Source organism: Bufo gargarizans, chromosome 2 (genome assembly GCF_014858855.1).
Source record: "Bufo gargarizans isolate SCDJY-AF-19 chromosome 2, ASM1485885v1, whole genome shotgun sequence".
Classification (NCBI taxonomy): domain Eukaryota; kingdom Metazoa; phylum Chordata; class Amphibia; order Anura; family Bufonidae; genus Bufo; species Bufo gargarizans.
Window position 1 is genome coordinate 478197778 of NC_058081.1, and position 19268 is coordinate 478217045.

A 19268-nucleotide genomic window follows, 5' to 3' on the forward strand; every position below is an offset into this window, starting at 1 on the left:
TTTTTTTTCTTTGTCTCCGAAAAAAGAATTGACGTTTTAAAAAAAAAAATGTATACACTCAAAAATTGTGCCATCAAAAATACAACTCATCCCACAAAAAACTTGTACAGCAACAGAAACAAAAAAAACTGTTATGACTCGAAAGCCAGGGATGAAGAGATCATCACTTCTTGAAGGCAAAAAGTCCTTCAGGGTTAAATCGCCATTGAGACCCATAAAGATTGCCCCCATCTTAAAGTCTCCAATGACCTCCCAGTCATACTCCCAGTGGTACCCAGATCCGAACTAAAGTTCGGGTTTGGGTTCAGTATTCTGTAGATGTTATTATTTTCCCTTATAACATGGTTATAAGGGAAAATAATAGCATTCTTAATACAGAAGGCTTACTAAAATGTGGCTTTAGGGGTTAAAAAAATAAATAAAAATTAACTCACCTCATCCACTTGATCGCGCAGCCGGCATCGTCTTCTTTATTCTTCTTTCAGGACCTGCAAAAGGACCTTTGACGTAATCACGCTCACCACGTGGTGAGAGTGGTGACATCAGCGCAGGTCCTGCTGAATAAAGATAGAAGATCCTTCTATCTTCATTCAGCAGGACCTGCACTAACGTCACCATGTGGTGAGCGCGATTACGTCATCAAAGGTCCTTTTACAGGTCCTGAAACAAGAAGAAATAAGACGATGCCGGCTGCGGGATCGAGTGGATGAGGTGAGTTACTGTATTTTCCGGCGTATAAGACGACCCCAACTTTTCCATTTAAAATAAAGGTTTTGGGCTATACTCGCCGTATAAGACTACCCCTGAATGCCCAGCCCCCCCTGTCTTCAAGACGATCTTCTCCAGTCCAGGGAACTGACTGGGATCTGTGGATGGCACTGTTATGGGTAGGGGGATCTGTAGATGGCACTGTTATGGGAGGGGGATCAGAGGATGACACTGCTATGGGGGGGATCTATGGATGACACTATATAGCATCTTGTGCTATATGTGTCATCCACAGATCCACCCCATGACAGTGTCATCCACAGATCCCCCTCTCCATAACTGTGCCATCCACAGATCCCCCTCCCCTAAACAGTGCCATCCACAGATCCCCCTCCCCCTTGTGAAAACTCAGATCCGATGGTATAGTCTAACCCCCAGGCAAGCGTCCCCGTCACCATGGGAACGCCTGGGGGTTAGAATAAACCATCGGATCTGAGTATACCCGGCGTATAAGACGACCCCCGACTTTTGAAAATAATTTCTAGTGTTAGAAAGTCGTCTTAGGCCTCTTTCACACTTGCGTTGTCCGGATCCGGCGTGTACTCCGCTTGCCGGAATTACACGCCGGATCCGGAAAAACGCAAGTGTACTGAAAGCATTTGAAGACGGATCCGTCTTCAAAATGCTTTCAGTGTTACTATGGCACCCAGGACGCTATTAAAGTCCTGGTTGCCATAGTAGTAGTGGGGAGCGGGGGAGCAGCATACTTACCATCCGTGCGGCTCCCGGGGCGCTCCAGAATGACGTCAGAGCGCCCCATGCACATGGATCATGTGATCCATGCGATCACGTGATCCATGCGCTTGGGGCGCCCTGACGTCACTCTGGAGCGCCCCGGGAGCCGCACGGATGGTAAGTATGCTGCTCCCCGCTCCCCACTACAGTTTACCATGGCTGCCAGGATTTTAGCGTCCCGGCAGCCATGGTAACCATTCAGAAAAAGCTAAACGTCGCATCCGGCAATGCGCCGAAACGACGTTTAGCTTAAGGCCGGATCCGGATCAATGCCTTTCAATGGGCATTCATTCCGGATCCGGCCTTGCGGCAAGTGTTCCGGATTTTTGGCCGGAGCAAAAAGCGCAGCATGCTGCGCTATTTGCTGCGGCCAAAAAACGTTCCGTTCCGGAACGGAAGACATCCTGATGCATCCTGAAGGACGGACTGTCCATTCAGAATGCATTAGGATAATCCTGATCAGTATTCTTCCGGCATAGAGCCCCGACGACGGAACTCTATGCCGGAAGACTATAACGCAAGTGTGAAAGGGCCCTTATACGCCGGAAAATACGGTAATTTTTTATTTATTTATTTTTTTAACCCCTCAAGCAACATTTTAGTAAGCATTCAGTATTAAGAATGCGATTATTTTTCCTTATAACTATGTTGTAAGGGAAAATAATACAGTGAATACACTTTAATGGGGTCCGGCGTTGCTCATCCCTATCATCTCCTAGCAACCATGCGTAAAAATCGCACCGCTTCCGAACTTGCTTGCGATACTTGCGAATTTCACGCAGCCCCAATTCATTTCTATGGGGCCTGCGTTGCTTGAAAAACGCAGAATATAGAGCATGCTGCGATTTTCACGCAGCGTAAAAGTGATGTGTGAAAATCACTGCTCATCTGCACAGCCCCATAGAAGTGAATAGGTCCGGATTCAGTGCGAGTGCAATGCGTTCACCTCATTCATTGCACCCACGCAGAAAACTCGCCCATGTGAAGCCAACAAACCCTGTTATAACTCATTTGGGTCCTTTGGTGTCGTTGGTATCTGTCAAAACAATCGACTTCACAAAGGATCCCAACAGACTCGATTATAAGTCAGTAGGGTTTGTCAGGCACCAGTAGTATTCTCAGTACGATGGTTCCAACACTGTATCATTGATTCTGTTACAAACAGAAACCACTATGCAGATAACATGAGACATGATTAAATTATTTGAAAAAAAAATTTAACATAATTTTGTGGTGCTGAACATCAAAATGACATTGGAGATGCAAGATTAGTTCTTGTTTGGAAGTTACTGGGTAGCTGGATCCTATTAGACCTAGATCACCTCTGCAGTAAGATTGTAGAAGCGTATACGACCTCTCTGGGGGCTGTATTCCCCCTGTAACTGGGACTAATCTGTCAGCCCCAGTTGCAGGAGAGATCGTCAATAAAAAAAAAATATAAAGTTAATTGTCCTCCAAAGGTCATGGGGGGACCTCATGGGGGGCACAAAGTTTAAAATAACAAAAATAAAGTCAACATGTAAAAAAAAAAGTTATAAAAGCCACCACATTCTACAATGAAGCTTCTAGCTAGGCCCCTGGTGACCATAACCCATACATCAAAATATATCAAAATGACTGTTATGGAAAGGGAAAATAATAAACTGAACAAACAATAAATAAAACAAATATCAAAATAATAAAATGCTATGTGTCACCGAAAAAAGGCACAAAAATTATTTACATAACTGAATGGAAAAAAGGTGATGGGCAGCTTTAAAAGGTGCGTGTACTAAAAGTAACAGAAAATGCACCTGGTCAGGAATGTGGTTAATTGTGGTGCACCCAGTGACGAACATAGGGAGCATTTTTATCAAGATATTGCAGTCATTGGAAAGCGCTACAAAGATGCGTGAAGCCCTGCAATGTTCGTACATTACTTCTAGATGTATGTGCATTTTCTATCTAATGAAAGAAAATCTCATTATATTCAGTGGGGGAGATTTATCATGACTCGAGTTCCCATACGCCATTCTTGATGCCCTGTACAATGTAGCGGGATGTGCCTAATTTATTACGAGGTACATAATAAATTAGGCACTCTGTGCGCCAGAAACTCAAATCTATACCAGCTAGGATCTGGTGTAAACTTAAAGGGAACCTGCCACCAGTTTTATGGTGTCCTAACTAAGGGCAACATAAATAAGTGACTGATTCTCTTAGCAAAATGCTGGGTCACTTTCTTTAATTGACCCAGTCAATCTGCCAACATCCTGTATTGAAAAGCTCCAGCTGATAATGATGAGTCATGAATATTCATGAGCTCCTGACTCTCCCCGCCCACCTGCTGCTGAATGGCAGTTTGTTTCCATATGAACCAGCAGCAGGTGGGCGGGGAGTGGCTATAGCTCTGAATTAAATATACGCTGGACTCGATGACATCACGCCGGACTCCAATCAGCTCATTAGCATGTGGCATGCGGCATCTTTGTGTGTATATTATGAGGTAACCATCTGTCACACCAGTAAGTGAATACATCTAAGACACTTTTTAGTAGTAAATGATTGTATATAATTAGTTAGATTATAATCAAATATTCACATGACAGGTTCCCTTTAAGCTATAACTTACATCAGCTTCTGGTGTAAGTTATAGTAAATCTGGCAGGCCACAGTAGGCTCTGCCTCACCCCACTAAGCCCTACCTCTTTACCACTATTTTCAAAAAGTAGCAAGAAGCTCACAAAGGCACAAATCATGGAGTGTTCCATAATTTGTGACTTTTTAACATCACAATAGTGCTGTAAATTGGTTTAATAAATGCAATTCAGTGTTCTTTCCTTTTTCAATCTATAACTTCCAAACAAGAACCAGTCTCACTTTTTCAGCATAATTTTTGTGTTTAGCAACTAAAAATGATATAAGGTCAGTTAATTTTGTCTCCGTTACAAAACCTGTTTTGAACTGTATAATTAGAGCTTAATTATTACTCTAAAATGTGGGAAAAAAACTTCTAGAAGATTGATGTGGCCAAGTTTTTAAATGGTTCCGTAGATATCAGTGTTTAGTGTATCTAATACTTACCAGTGTTTTAATGTTATTAGAATTATATATTACATAGTCTTTATTTTTTAGCCAGATTTGCATTTTTTTATTTTAGGCTGACGACTTTGAAAACTGTAAACAAAAGTCTCTTTCGTGCATAAATGATGAAGTGATGAAAACAAGAAAACTTTTATCAGAAATAAAAGATGAACATATCGAATGCCTTAAGGAAGTTTTATCAGCAAAGGACTTTTTACTGTGGGTGAGAGAAGAATTGGAAGGTACTGTACACTTTTAATTTCTTGGTAATTTAGAAATTATTTTCACAGTTTAATAGTATTATTGACTGCTGGCAGTTTTGCATTAACATGCCATATCATTTTCAATTTTGTTTTAGATGTCAATGAATTAAAAGTGTTTGTTGACTTGGCCTCAATCTCTGCTGGTGAGAATGATATGGATGTAGATCGAGTTGCCTGTTTTCATGATGCAGTTCTGGGTTATTCATCTTTACTATACGAACTGAATTCAAATTCTGGTTTTGATGACTTAATGGCATGTTTGCAAAAACTGTGGAAGGCTTTACAAAGTGATCGAAACCTCTCCAAAAAGTTGGTAAGTGTATCATACTTGTTTATAGAATAGTGTGTTTGAGTCTGAGAGAACAAGATGAATGTTTCAGATAATAGGTGAATAAGGGCTCTTTCACACCTGCGTTCTTTTCTTCCGGCATAGAGTTCCGTCGTCAGGGCTCTATGCCGGAATAATCCTGATCAGTTTTATCCTAATGCATTCTGAATGGAGTGAAATCCGTTCAGGATGCATCAGGATGTCTTGCTCCGGCGCTTTTTGCTCCGGCCAAAAATCCTGAAGACTTGCCGCAAGGCCGGATCCGGAATTAATGCCCATTGAAAGGCATTGATCCGGATCCGGCCTTAAGCTAAATGTCGTTTCGGCGCATTGCCGGATCCGACGTTTAGCTTTTTCTGAATGGTTACCATGGCTGCCAGGATGCTAAAGTCCTGGCAGCCATGGTAAAGAGGGGAGCGGGGGAGCAGCATACTTACCATCCGTGCGGCTCCCGGGGCGCTCCAGAGTGACGTCAGGGCGCCCCACGCGCATGGATGACGTGATCACATGGCACGTCATCCATGCGCATGGGGCGCTCTGACGTCACTCTGGAGCGCCCCGGGAGCCGTGCGGACTGTAAGTATACCGCTCCCCCGCTCCTACTATGGAAACCAGGACTTTAATAGCGTCCTGGGTGCCATAGTAACACTGAAAGCATTTTGAAGACGGATCCGTCTTCAAATGCTTTCAGTACACTTGCGTTTTTCCGGATCCGGCGTGTAATCCGGCAAGTGGAGTACACACCGGATCCAGACAACGCAAGTGTGAAAGAGGCCTTAGTAGTTGCTAGGTCAATATACGTTTATGGGGTTTCTGTTGTTTCGTAACACTTTAGACAACTTTAGCATCTGTATTGCAGAGAGAGTAGAAGTGTCAGCACCCAATATAGGGAAATGACCGGTGCACTTTACAGAAAATCTCCCTAAAAAAAAATATTAACTTTCTTATGTTTTGCTTGACATTATTAGGGATCAACTACCTACAGAATTGAACATGTTTTGTCCACATCTATAGCGGCCCCATTTAAAATGCTGACCAAAATTATGGTTGTATGTGCATGAGGCCTAATAGTGAAGTTTAAAGTGTACTGATTTATATAGCTGTTATTTAACAGTCTACTAAAAGCGTGACAACTCGCTAAATTTTATCTAACAAATACTGTCAGAACTGTGGATAGGACATGTTGTCTCTATAATGATGACATGTTACCTGAAGGTGTCCTCCTGTGGCTGTAGGCTCCTATGATGTTCTGTGCAGTGACAAGGGTTTAACATCATGTAGCCACTGTATGATGCAGCTATGTGACATGATGCCACTATGGAAGCAGTGTCATTCCACCCTACTTGGGGGCACTACTGCTTTTGGAAGTGGAGTCATGGCATTTTTCTGCAGCCAATGGTAGCTGTATAAATGCCTGGTGTATGTACAAAAGGTCCATCTTAGTTTTGGCTACAGGCAGACAGTTTTATCATTTCTAAAATATGGCAAACATTAAAAAGGATTTTCCATAAAAAAATTGTTGATGATCTGTCTTCTGGATAGATCATCAGTATCTGATTGCGGGGAGGGGGGGTGGGGGTGGGGGGGTTAACTTACAGTATCTCTGCTGATCAGTTCTTTGAAGGGACCACAACGCTCAGACGACTGCTGCGGCCTCTAGCTCACCAAGCACACAGTGGAAGCTTCTGGTATTGCAGCTCAGCCCCATTCACTCTAATAGGACTGAGCAGCAAAAAGGCCATGTAACTGATGGACATGACGTCACTTGACTCACTTGAGCGTGTGGATCCCTACCATAACATATTAATACCTAAACTGAGGAAATGCCATCAATATGTATGTTCTGGAAAACAGTTTTTTTTTTTTTATATAATTGTCTTTTTATTGAGAAAAGATAGAATAATAAAAGTATACAAATACAATTGTTCTTGTAATCATTTGACAATTCAACTGAATAAGTGGAAAAGGTAGCATGAATAACAATGCTAATACAGTGTTAGATTATGAAACATATGAGATCCGGAAAACAGTTTTAACTTGATAAAAGCATAAGTACATCGGTATAAGCTTGCAGTGTGGTGCCGGGAAGGAGGGGGGCTTGCTATGGGGCCCTATGGTATCTGTCCTTGACGAGAAAATAAGTCAGACAGCAAGAAAATAGCAATGTACGAATGAAACAAAAGCAAAACGGCAGGGAGATGTTTATGACAAGCATGTGTGCTGGTTATTGTCACATACGTGAGTATAAACCCGTATCTCAAGTTAAAGGTGACCAAATACAAAACACCTATGGATCCATACAAATTGTGGGATTTTACTAGTCTATGACGTAAAGTCATGATTTTATGAAAGACACGGAGGCGAGTATTGCTTTAACTTCCCTTACTGACAACCACAGCAGCAAAGAAAAAATGGCACACATTAACATATTGCCATGGCAACTGTCCCTCCCCACACAGCAGACCCTATAAATGTCCACCAGTCCTCATCACTTCCTCTTTCTTGGCGAATGCCACCTCTACCGGAACCGATACTGGCTACTTCTGAAACGGACCTCAGGAACCGCAAACCCGCAGAACTGGAAAACCGGAGGGACATCGATCAACTCTAGCCACGGAACAGATGGAAACAAGGAGTCCTCCTGCGAACACGGAACTGCCGAACTGGAACAGGCAGAAGGTACCCCGTAAGAACACCTGGATGCAAATCGCCATCCTATTCAACCTGCAAGAGAATAAAAAATGCATAAAAGGAAATGTTCCATCCGCATCCAAACACCTGCAAATATGTTAGGCAATCAACGACAGTAACATGAAGCCTTCGAAATGACACTGTACATAATAGATAAACAAAGCCCCAGGGAGGGAAAACATAAAGGGAGGGCAATACTCGCCTCCGTGTCTTTCATAAAATCATGACTTTACGTCATAGACTAGTAAAATCCCACAATTTTATTCCAAGACACGGAGGCTCCTATTGCAAGTTCAAAGCTGCATGACAACAGAGGAAAAAACATGACGAGCAGGACGAAAGTAAAATTCCTTAAAAGTTGACACACGAGACCAGTCGGCAATCCTCATAATGTCCTCCAATCGAGCTCCAGACACCAACATAGAGGTGGAAGCTGCACTCCTAGACGAATGAGCCGTGAACACCGAGGTATCCACGCCTGCCAAGGACATACACCATTTAACCCAACGAGCCAGCGTGGGGGTCGCAACCGGAGCAAAAGGGCGCCGGTAAGAGAGAAACAGCTGAGGATTGTCCGTCGATCTATGCAAAGAGGTACGAGCCTCATACTCCTGGAGACAAGCAACCGGGCAAAGGTTTGGGATGGCCGGAAAACAGGGATAAGAGACCGAGCGAATATGCGTCTTGGTCCGGCGCGAAATATTGAAGGTGACCCCTTCCGGGGAAAAGGACCTGGCATCGAAATCCAATGCTCTGACATCGGAAACCCGTTTGCAAGATACCAAACAAAACAGGGTAACCAGCTTGGCAGAGAGCTGGCGCAGAGAAAGAAGGGAGTTAGACGGCCAGGCCGTGAAAAAATCCAAGACCAAGGAAACATCCCAAGTGGAAGAAAAACGCGGCCGAGGGGGCCGCGACATACGCGAACCTTTAAGGAGACGACATACCAGGGGGTGTTGTCCCGCAGGACGACCCTCAAAACCCTGATGGAAGGAGGAAATCGCGGACCGAAAGAGGTTGATGGTACGGTACGCCTTACCCGCCTCAAATAAAGCAGTCAGAAACTCTAAAACGACAGAGACAGAGGCTGAAAGGGGATCCACACTCCGTGCGACGCACCAACTAGTCCATGATCCCCAGGCCGCTCTATAGGCTCTTCTGGTGCCAGGGGCCCACGACTGCTCCAAGAGTCTTCTAGCCGCGTCCGAAAGCTCCTCGTCTTGTCCGAAACGCCTGATATTCTGCACGCTAACAGCCGGAGAGATCCCTCCAGCAGGAGCGGGTGTTGCGCGCCTCCTGCGCCTAAGAGAAGCTCTGGAAGATCTGGTAGGAGCAACGGTGGCAGGATGAGCAGGTCCAGCAGGTGAGGGAACCATGACTGAGAGGTCCAAAACGGGACAATCAACACCAACTCCGCTTGTTGCCAACGCACCTGAGACAGGATCCGTGGAAGCATCGCAAATGGTGGAAATGCGTAAAGCAGAGATCCGCGCCAATCCTGCAGGAATGCGTCCACAGCCTCCGCGTCTGGATCCGGGCGCCAACTGAAGAAGCGCGGCAACTGAGTGTTCAATCGAGAGGCAAACAGGTCGATACAGAACGGGCCCCAGAGGGAGGAGATGTGTGAGAACACCCGACCATCTAATTTCCAGTCGCTGCCATCCCTGAGATACCGAGAATTCCAGTCCGCCAGGACGTTCTGCAGACCTGGGAGATACTCCGCCACCACTGTAACCTGCTGGCTGAGACAGAAGGACCAAAACTCCTTGGCCAAGTGGGACAGCATGCTCGAATGGGTACCTCCCATGGAGTTGACATACCGGACCGCCGACACGTTGTCCATGCGTAGGCGAATGCAGGCACTGGCACTGTTCTTGGCAAAACTGCGGATAGCAAAAGAGCCGGCTAGGAGTTCCAGGGCGTTGATATGGAGTGAGGCCTCCTCCTGAGACCAGGGACCTCCCGTGGAAACTCCGCCGCAGTGGGCCCCCCACCCGAGTAGGCTGGCGTCGGAGTCGATGGTGAAATCCGGACGAGGCCCACAAATCGCCTTCCCGTTCCACGCCTGAAGGTTCGATATCCACCAACGCAACTCGTCCCGAGTCTCGGAATCCAGCGAGATCATATCCGCGTATGAAGCCCCGGACTGAAGGTGAGCGTGCTTCAAACGCTGCAGAGCCCGGTAATGGAGAGGAGCTGGAAACACCGCTTGAATGGAAGAGGAGAGGAGTCCTATAATCCGCGCTAGGTGGCGAAGTGTAATCCGCGGCGCCGCTAGCGTCTTGCGAAGCTCCTTGCGTATGGACCGTAGTTTCGCCAGAGGGAGGCTGAGAGTCTCCGAGACAGAATCCACCGAGAAGCCGAGGAACTCCATAACCCTGGAGGGGTCCAGGGAAGACTTCTCGTAGTTGATTAGGAAACCTAAACGGGATAGGAGGTTCATAGTTACCTGTAACTGCGAGCGGAGCACAGCGGGGTCCTGAGCCATGAGAAGGAGGTCGTCCAGGTAGATGATCAACCTGATCCCGCGGAGCCAAGCTACAACCGGTCGCATAACCTTGGTGAAACACCAGGGGGCCGAGGACAGACCGAAGGGGAGACAGGTGAACCGCCAAACCTGATCCCTCCATAGGAAGCGGAGGAGATCCCTGGAAGACGTCGCCACCGGGACAGTGAGATAGGCATCCTTCAGATCTAACTTCACCATCCAATCCCCCTGTAGAAGGAGATCTCTGAGCAGGTGGATCCCCTCCATTTTGAAGTGCCGGTAACGAACAAATTTGTTCAGAGGCTTGAGGTTTATGACGGGGCGCATCTGCCCTCCTTTCTTCCGAACCAGGAAAATACTGCTGAGCAGACCCACCGAAGGGTGTGGGACCAATTCGATTGCGCTCTTGAGGAAGAGTTCTGTGAGTTCCTTGTCTATGGCTAGTGACGCAGTCCCGGAAGTTGGAATAGGCGGAGGGGCAGGGAGATGATAGGGGGACTGGACCAGTTCTATCTGGAAACCCTGGATGGTGGCTAACACCCAGCCGTCCGACGTGATTGATTCCCAAGCATGAGAAAAAAGTCGGAGTCTGCCCCCTACACAAACTGGAAAAGAACGAGGATGAGGAGCACTTACCAAGGGGACGACGGAACCCGGAACCTCCTCTGAATGGTCTTCGGCTGGGAGCACCTCGGGATGGAAAGAAACTCTGTGAAGGCCTTGTATCCTGGAAGGAGGATCGTTGATTAAAGGGTCGCTGACCGAAGGAGCCTCTGCCCGAGCCCCGGGCATGGAAGGAGGAGCGGCCGGCAGAACGGCCCCTGAAGTTGCCGGCCCTTGAGGAAAAACGGCCCTGGAACACCTTCCTCATAGAAGATTGGGCCTTATCAAGAGCCGTAAAGGCTCCAACGAATCTCCCCATGTCTTTAATAAAAGAATCTCCGAATAGGAGACCCTGAGCAGCACTTCCGGCCTCAGTGAGGGATAAGTTCACTAATTTTGGCTCGATCTTAAATAAAATAGCCTTACGGCGTTCAATAGACAGGGAACTATTCACGTTGCCTGCTATACAGATGGCCCTTTGTATCCACCCACGGAGATCCTCAGGATCCACAGATGTGTTGGATTCCCTGGCGACCTCAGCCATCTCAAAGATCTTGGCTAGTGGGCCGAAAACGTCCAGGAGTTTGTCCTGGCACGCTTTTAAGGCCGATTCAAGGCCTCTTCTGGGGTTCCACCCTGATTTCGATAGGAATTGGACCATTTTAGGGTCCACCGACGGGGTCTCACAAACCTTATTTGCCACAATAGGTCTAGGGCATTCCGCTCTCATCTTGTTGCGAGCCTCTTTAGACAGAGGGCAACGCACCCGGGCCTCCAGGTATTGTGCCACATGATCCATGGGAAGCCATTCGGCGGATCTCGGGTGGTGGAGACTGTCGGGATCAAAGAGAGGTTCTCCAAGGGGGTCTGTTAGGACGCCAGAAGGCCCCTGTATACCGTCAGAGGACGAAGCGCCCGGAGGCGTCGGGACGGGAGCCGAAACCAGGTCGGCTGGGGCAGAATCGGACAGCTCGTCCTCAGGAAAAACCATGTCCTCATATCTCACCTCCTCATCAGAGTCGACCTCAGAGTCGATCTCACGCTCAGGGTGCGTTCTCGCACACTTCCAATTCCGCGCCCGTTCTGCCCGGCGGGATGAGGCTCTTTTGCGCGATAACGCGCTCTCTTGGGTGGCATTGGACTCACCAATCACAGTGGTTCTGGAGGTGTGAGGCACAGGTAATTCAGCTTGTATTGTGTCATTAGAGACACCAGGGCGTGCTGACAGGGCATCAGAAATGGATCTGGTAAGGGTAGTGGTAACAGACCCCATAGCAGCCATGATGGCTTCAGAGACGGACCGCTGAAAAGCTTCCGCAGAGAACGCGGCGCCAGCAGCAGCAGGTGCAGGAGAAGACATCAGTGCTTCCCTCCCTGTCTCAACTACTTGTGAGGGGAGCCCAGTATGAGACATGATGCTGCAGAGCTAATATCAATATGTTTAAGGTAACGGCCAGCAGGCAACCAGATGGCAATATAGGTATATAAGGGGCAGGTCAGCGCCAGGGAATGAAGCAAACACCTCCAAGCTGCGGGACCAGAGACACACAGGGGGTAGTCACCCAGCTAGTGTGCGGACGGAATCGCGAAGGACCGGAAACGCACGCTGGGCGGAAGTGGGCGTGGCAGGGAAGAAGCGCCGCACCAGAGGGAAGAAATGGGTTGAAGCCGCAGTGTGGACTACAAGAAAATGGCCGCCGAGAGCTCCGGAGGCCGAAGTCTCGCGAGATCGCGGCCCAGCACCAGAACCACCGCCGGAGAAGAGACAGGCGGTAAGAGCAGATGCCGAGCGGGCGCCGGGGCCCCGCTCGAAAGAAAAAAGAGGGGGGGGAAGGTGAGGAAAAATCGGAAAGCCGCACAGGGGGAGAAAACAAAAGGGCAAAGAAAACTCCAACCCCTATGACCCTCGGACCCGCCCCCAGAAGGGAGACAGGAGCGGGAAGGGCACAGGGAAGATGTGGAGATAAAAACGGCGGATAAACCTAAAAGAAAAAACCCTATCTAGGTTATCCTTAAGCTAACACGTATCCCCCCACACAACAGCAACGCTAGTGAAGAAAAACAGCATAAGAACAAACTATAACACCGCACATAGATGCCGCAAGAACAGAGTGTACTTAGCTTGTGGCAGCAGCAAAGAAAGAGGAAGTGATGAGGACTGGTGGACATTTATAGGGTCTGCTGTGTGGGGAGGGACAGTTGCCATGGCAATATGTTAATGTGTGCCATTTTTTCTTTGCTGCTGTGGTTGTCAGTAAGGGAAGTTAAAGCAATAGGAGCCTCCGTGTCTTGGAATAAAATCAAAGTTTGTTCACTAGATAATAAAGCTAACAAAGCTCACCTAATGTGGGAAAATGAGTGGCACCTAAGGAGTTATAGGCATCTACTTAAAGGGGTTCTATAGTTTTTTTTAGACTGATGACCTATCCTCTGGATAGATCATCAGCATCTGATCGTCGGGGGTCTGACACCCGGGACCCCTGCCGATCAGCTGTTTGAGAAGGCAGTGTCGCTGGCAGTAGGGCCACGGCCTTCTCGCTGTTTACCGCATGCCCAGTGACGTCTCGATCAGTGTTCCCTCTAAGCTGCTCGGGTTCGCGGCTGTGCAGCAATTATGGTACCCCTGCTCACAAGTTTTTATTGTCCGCTCACAGGCTGCTGGCAAAATGTCCACACAATTCAAAGTTTGCCCTGGGGTTCATATAACTGTAGTTACGCCTCTGTAGTTACGCAGGAGCAGTAATATGGAAGAGGCAGCGCCGCCATCTTAGAGGCTAGAGTGAGTCTCTAATGACTTGTGGTGTTTTTTCTTCTCCCTTCAGCTCAGGGTAAATGTATGAGGAAGTGTCAGCCAGGCTGTCAGCTGAGCGTCAGCAATAAGAGTTAGGCTACTTTCACACTTTCGTTCGGAGCGGATCCGTCTGGTGTCTGCACAGACAGATCCGCTCCTATAATGCAGACGATGGGATCCGTTCAGAACGGATCCGTCTGCATTATATTTCAGAAAAAAATCTAAGTGTGAAAGTTAGTCAGGCAGATCCGTCCAAACTTTACATTGAAAGTTAATGGGGGACGGATCCGTTTGAAATTGAGCCACATTGTGTCAACTTCAAACGGATCCATCCCCATTGACTTACATTGTAAGTCTGGACGGATCCGTTTGGCTCCGCATGGCCAGGCGGACATCTGAACGCTGCAAGCTCCTGCTGAGCGGAGCAGAGGCCAGACTGAGGCATTCTGAGTGGATCCGCATCCACTCAGAATGCATTGGGGCCTTACAGATGCGTTCGGGGCCGCTTGTGAGAGCCTTCAAACGGAACTCGCAAGCGGAGCCCCGAACGCTAGTGTGAAAGTAGCCTTAGAATGCAGTTGCACTCAGTAGCACTACAACGGCCGCGTTGTTCCTCCCTGCTAGCACTAGAGTGATGGCCCACTCATTGTATATAGTGATATGGGCTATGATGGTATAACCTGGGCATCTCATCTCCTGTACATATAATTATATATCTATAGCTGGTATAAGTTATACATCTTGTAGTTTTATGGACCATGCTGGTATAACCTTGGTATCTCCTGTATTATACAGGAGATGCCCACTTGCCCAGGTTATACCAGCATGGTCCATATCACTATACACAAGAAGATGTATAACTTAGATGTATAACTTATACCAGCTGTACATATATAATTATATACTGTACATATTTCCTATCGCCAACCTTTGACTAAGCATTGCCCATCTTTAAGCCGACCCCGCTCAGCAGCTGCCAAGGCTTAGAGGGAACACTGGTCACGACTAGTATCACTAGCCTGGGCACGGCTAAGCTCCATTCAAGTGAACAGAGCTTAGCCCCGCCAAGGCCAGTTATACTAGTCGGGACATCACTGGGCCTGAGAGAAACAGAGACAAGGTTGCGGGGCTCCTGGAGCGCTGCTGCCTTCTTATCAGACCCCCGCCGATCAAATGCTGATGATCTATCCAGAGGATAGATCATCAGTTAACAAGAACTGCAGAACCCCTTTAAAGGGTTGCCCGACCAATGATTTTTTTAAAGGCTAAAAGTGACATAAAAAAACAAAATAAGTCCATATTCATCTCCACAATGCCTTGCCACACCTGCTCTGACGCTTCACAGGTCTGGGTCTATCTCTTGTTCCTCTCAACACACAGCAATGACCGTCTGGAACACCCCTTTTAAATATTTATTTAAAGGGAACCTGTCACCAGTTTTATGGTGTCCTAACTAAGGGCAACATAAATAAGTGACTGATTCGCTTAGCGAAATGCTGGGTCACTTTCTTTAATTGACCCAGTCAATCTGCCAACATCTTGTATTGAAAAGCTCCAGCTGATAATGACGAGTCCTGAATATTCATGAGCTCCTGACTCTCCCCACTGCTGAATGACAGTTATTTTCCATATGAATCAGCAGCAGGTGGGCAGGGGAGTGGCTATAGCTCTGAATTAAATATACGCTGGACTCAATGACATCACGCTGGACTCGAATCAGCTCATTAGTATGCAGCATTTTTGTGTGTATATTATGAGGTAACCATCTGTCACACCAGTAAGTGAATACATCTAAGGCACTTTTTAGTAGTTAATGATTGTATATAATTAGATTATAATCAAATATCCACATGACAGGTTCCCTTTAATAAAGGCAGAGCGTGATTAGACACAATTTGCCAGAGGCAAACGATTATTTTTTAGCCTGTATAAAATAAAATATATATTGCCCGATGAATCAACATTTGTTCGTCGTCGGGTAATCGGCACTTATACAAGGGCAGATCATACTAATGAGCATTCCTAAGAATGCTTTTTAGCGATAACATGGCTGACCCTCTTCAGGTCTAATATGGCCCGAACTTTATGATGATAGTAACTAATATCTAGGGATCCCAGCAGAGGGGCACCCTGCAATTACCTTATTGGGCAACCCTTCTAACAAAAAAAGGTTTTGTCCACAGTTTAACAACTGACTAAATGTTTCTAATTCTATTTGTGTAGAGAGACTCTGCTCGCCACATAGAGTGGTTGAAAACTGTGAAGGAAAGTCACGGATCAGTGGAATTGTCCTCGCTGTCATTAGCAACTACAATAAACAAAAGAGGCATATACGTAATCCAAGCACCCAAAGACAACAAAAAGGTGATTATTCTGAAACTGATTAGCATGACTTCATATTTCAACTATATTAACCTCATGAAAAGCAGGATATTTAACTGTACTTCACTTTACATTTAGTCAGTAGGTTAGTTTCCAGACAATTCCACAATCAGGAGTCAAACTCTTGACACGTCTGGTCATTTTAGGTTTTATTACTTTATATGTTAAATTACTAATACTACAATACGTTCTACCATTGTACAGATTACCCCAGACAGTGTGATGCAATTGAATCTCCAAGAAGAAGGAGACAGCAGGATAAATGAACGTAGTTACAACCTAGAGGAGTTGAAGGAATTACTGAATAAACTTATGCTTATGTCTGCAAAAGGAGACCAGAGCAATCAGGAGGTTGAAAAGTTTTCAGAGGTAAGATAACAAAGACTTGAATGCTAGTTAAGGCTTCTCAACTTGCAAAAGTTTTTCAGTGGATTTTTCTTTTCGAAAAATCAGGTGAAAGCAATAGAACAATTGCTAGTTATGCAAAATTATTTAGTAGTCTTGTTTTTAAAATGGGGAGGAGGTTAGTATGAATTTTAACAAACTATCCCTGGTAGTCTTTTATGCTTTTTGTGATGGTGGGTTTCCCTTACAGACTTACTTGCGATGCCACAACTAGATTTTTAATAGAAGCCAGTTTATGGATATTTTAACAAAACATTTACATAAAAGGGGTTGTTCAGGCTTTTAATATTGATAACGTATCCTCGGGATAGGTCATCAATATCAGGTTGGTGTGAGTCCGGCACCCACGCCGATCAGCTGTATGAGAAGACTGTATGTGCTGTCTCCCGTCTCTCTTCCTGTTCACCACTGCTGTCTATGGCAAAGCAGCAGCAGAGCAGGAAGAGAGAAGGGAAGACGGCATAACACACTGCGCGCGTCTTCCCTTCATACAGCTGATCAGCAGGGGAGGCGGGTGTCGGACCCCTGCTGATCTGATATTGATGAACAATCCCGAGGATAGGTCATCCATGTTAACAGCCCTGACAACCCCTTTAAAGCGGTTTGCCACTTACTGGTTACTGTTGACCAATGTGTTTGTAAGATGACTATATGGCACTTACTAATACAGTGATCCTCAAAATACAATGGCCTCAGCATATAATATTTTCAACATATGTTAACAGCCCTGACAACCCCTTTAAAGCGGTTTGCCACTTACTGGTTACTGTTGACCAATGTGTTTGTAAGATGACTATATGGCACTTACTAATACAGTGATCCTCAAAATACAATGGCCTCAGCATATAATATTTTCAACATACTGTACAATAGTCTTTCCTGAGCTATCGTAAGTTGAAACTAGACTTGACATAAAATGCCACTAGTTGTCTAGTTGTTCCTCTGTACAGTATGGTACTATATGTTCTGTACTGCCCTCTGTCTGTGCCAAGATGAGCTGTTCCTGTGGATGCCAGGTGAGGGTGGCTCCATATTTATTTTCTGGCACAGTGTGCACAGAGGACCCTGAAAAAGCTTAATATGTCTTAAATATTTGCTTATTTTCTTAAATCTTCATTTTCTCTTTTGGGTTTTGGAGCCAATTACTAGTTTTCCATAGGCTCAAATTACAATTAGTGTTGAGCGAATCAAAGCATCTGAAGATCTGGGGACAGTGTTGATAAAAGCTTTAAATTGTAGAATATTGGATAGGGAGAGTGCAGGGACAGTGTAGGGAGACTTTTTACAAAATGTAGGGAGAGCATAGGGAGACCGCAAGGACTGTAATCTGAAGCTGAAGGGATCTACAGGAGACAATGCAGTTTTCCTCAATCCCTGTGTAGAGCACAGAGCTATCTAATTGAACAGTGTCCTCCTTGTTTAATAAATGCGTAATTCTATTAGGCCTTGATTCTCAAATTGGGTTGAATAAGCTGTCTAGTTCTACTGTTATTGGGGTGTCCACCTTGTTTAATACATAAGCAATTCTATTAGGCATTGATTCTCAAATTGGGGTGAATATGCTTTCTAATTTTACTGTTATTGGGATATCCACCTTGTTTAATAGATATGCACTTGTGTTATGCCTTGATTCCTAAATTGGGGTTAATAAGCTTTCTAATTTTACTGTTATTGGGATAGCCACCTTGTTTAATAGATATGCAATTGTGTTATGCCTTGATTCCTAAATTGGGGTGAATAAGCTTTCTAATTTTACTGTTATTGGGGTGTCCACAGTGTTTAATAGATAAGCAATTATATTAGGCTCTGATTCTCAAATTGGGGTGAATAACCTGTCTACTTCTACTGTTAGTGCGGTGTCCACATCGTTCAATAGATAATAAATTCTATTACACCTTTATTCTCACATTGGGGTAAATAACCTGTCTTGTTCTACTGTTATTGGGGTGTCCACCTTGTTTAATAGATAATTCCATTAGGCCTTGGTTCTCAAATGAAGGCGAATAACCTGTCTTGTTCTGCTTTTATTGGGGTGTCCACTTTGTTTATTACATAAGCAATTCTATTAGGCCTTGATTCTCAAATTGGGGTAAATAAGCTTTCTAATTTTACTGTTATTGGGGTGTCCACCTGCCTGTCACAGTAACTTCACAACCAGAAAGGACTAGCTATGCATGCTGCTGCAATGCACAGTGATGCACACCAAGATGCACTCTCCCTGCAGGTAGGAATATAGCTGATTTAACATGCTTTGTGACTAATTAATTGAAGTGAATCTTTTGAAAACATTTGGTGCAGCGTCCTAATCAAATTTTTTTAAACGTCACTCATCTCTAGTTATAATGGTTTTAGATTACAATGGTCATCCCGGAACCAGTTAATATTGTAACTTTAAGGACCACTTTTGTTGAAATTCTGTGCCATGTTGTATATTTCGTAAGGTATGGCCCCTTGTTGGCCAAGTTTTTTGGTCTTGTCCATAAAATGGCTGCTGATGGAGGGGCATGTGACCAGGCAAATCATATGATGTCTCCTCCATTCAAATACATTGCACCTGCCATCTCCACTTGGACTGTTGGGAGTTTAGTGCAGGTTGTATGTGAGTGTATATGACTAAATGTGACACCACAGAAGATTTGCCTAACAATGGTGCATACCTTTAGAAATATAGAAAATGGCACAGAATATCAACAAAGTTTATGTTAGTAAATGCTGTATAGTCATCTTACACACTGGTAAATAGTTGCCAGA

General features: G+C 45.5%; 1 protein-coding gene across 1 annotated transcript in view; it reads left to right on the forward strand.

Annotated features, from left to right (window-relative positions):
* RNF213 (ring finger protein 213) overlaps positions 1–19268 on the forward strand; it is a 355180-nt gene that overhangs the window by 193276 nt on the left and 142636 nt on the right. The window contains 4 exon segments of the mRNA XM_044281121.1: positions 4643–4808; positions 4925–5142; positions 15954–16094; positions 16317–16481. Of these exon segments, the coding sequence (XP_044137056.1) occupies positions 4643–4808; positions 4925–5142; positions 15954–16094; positions 16317–16481 (690 nt within the window).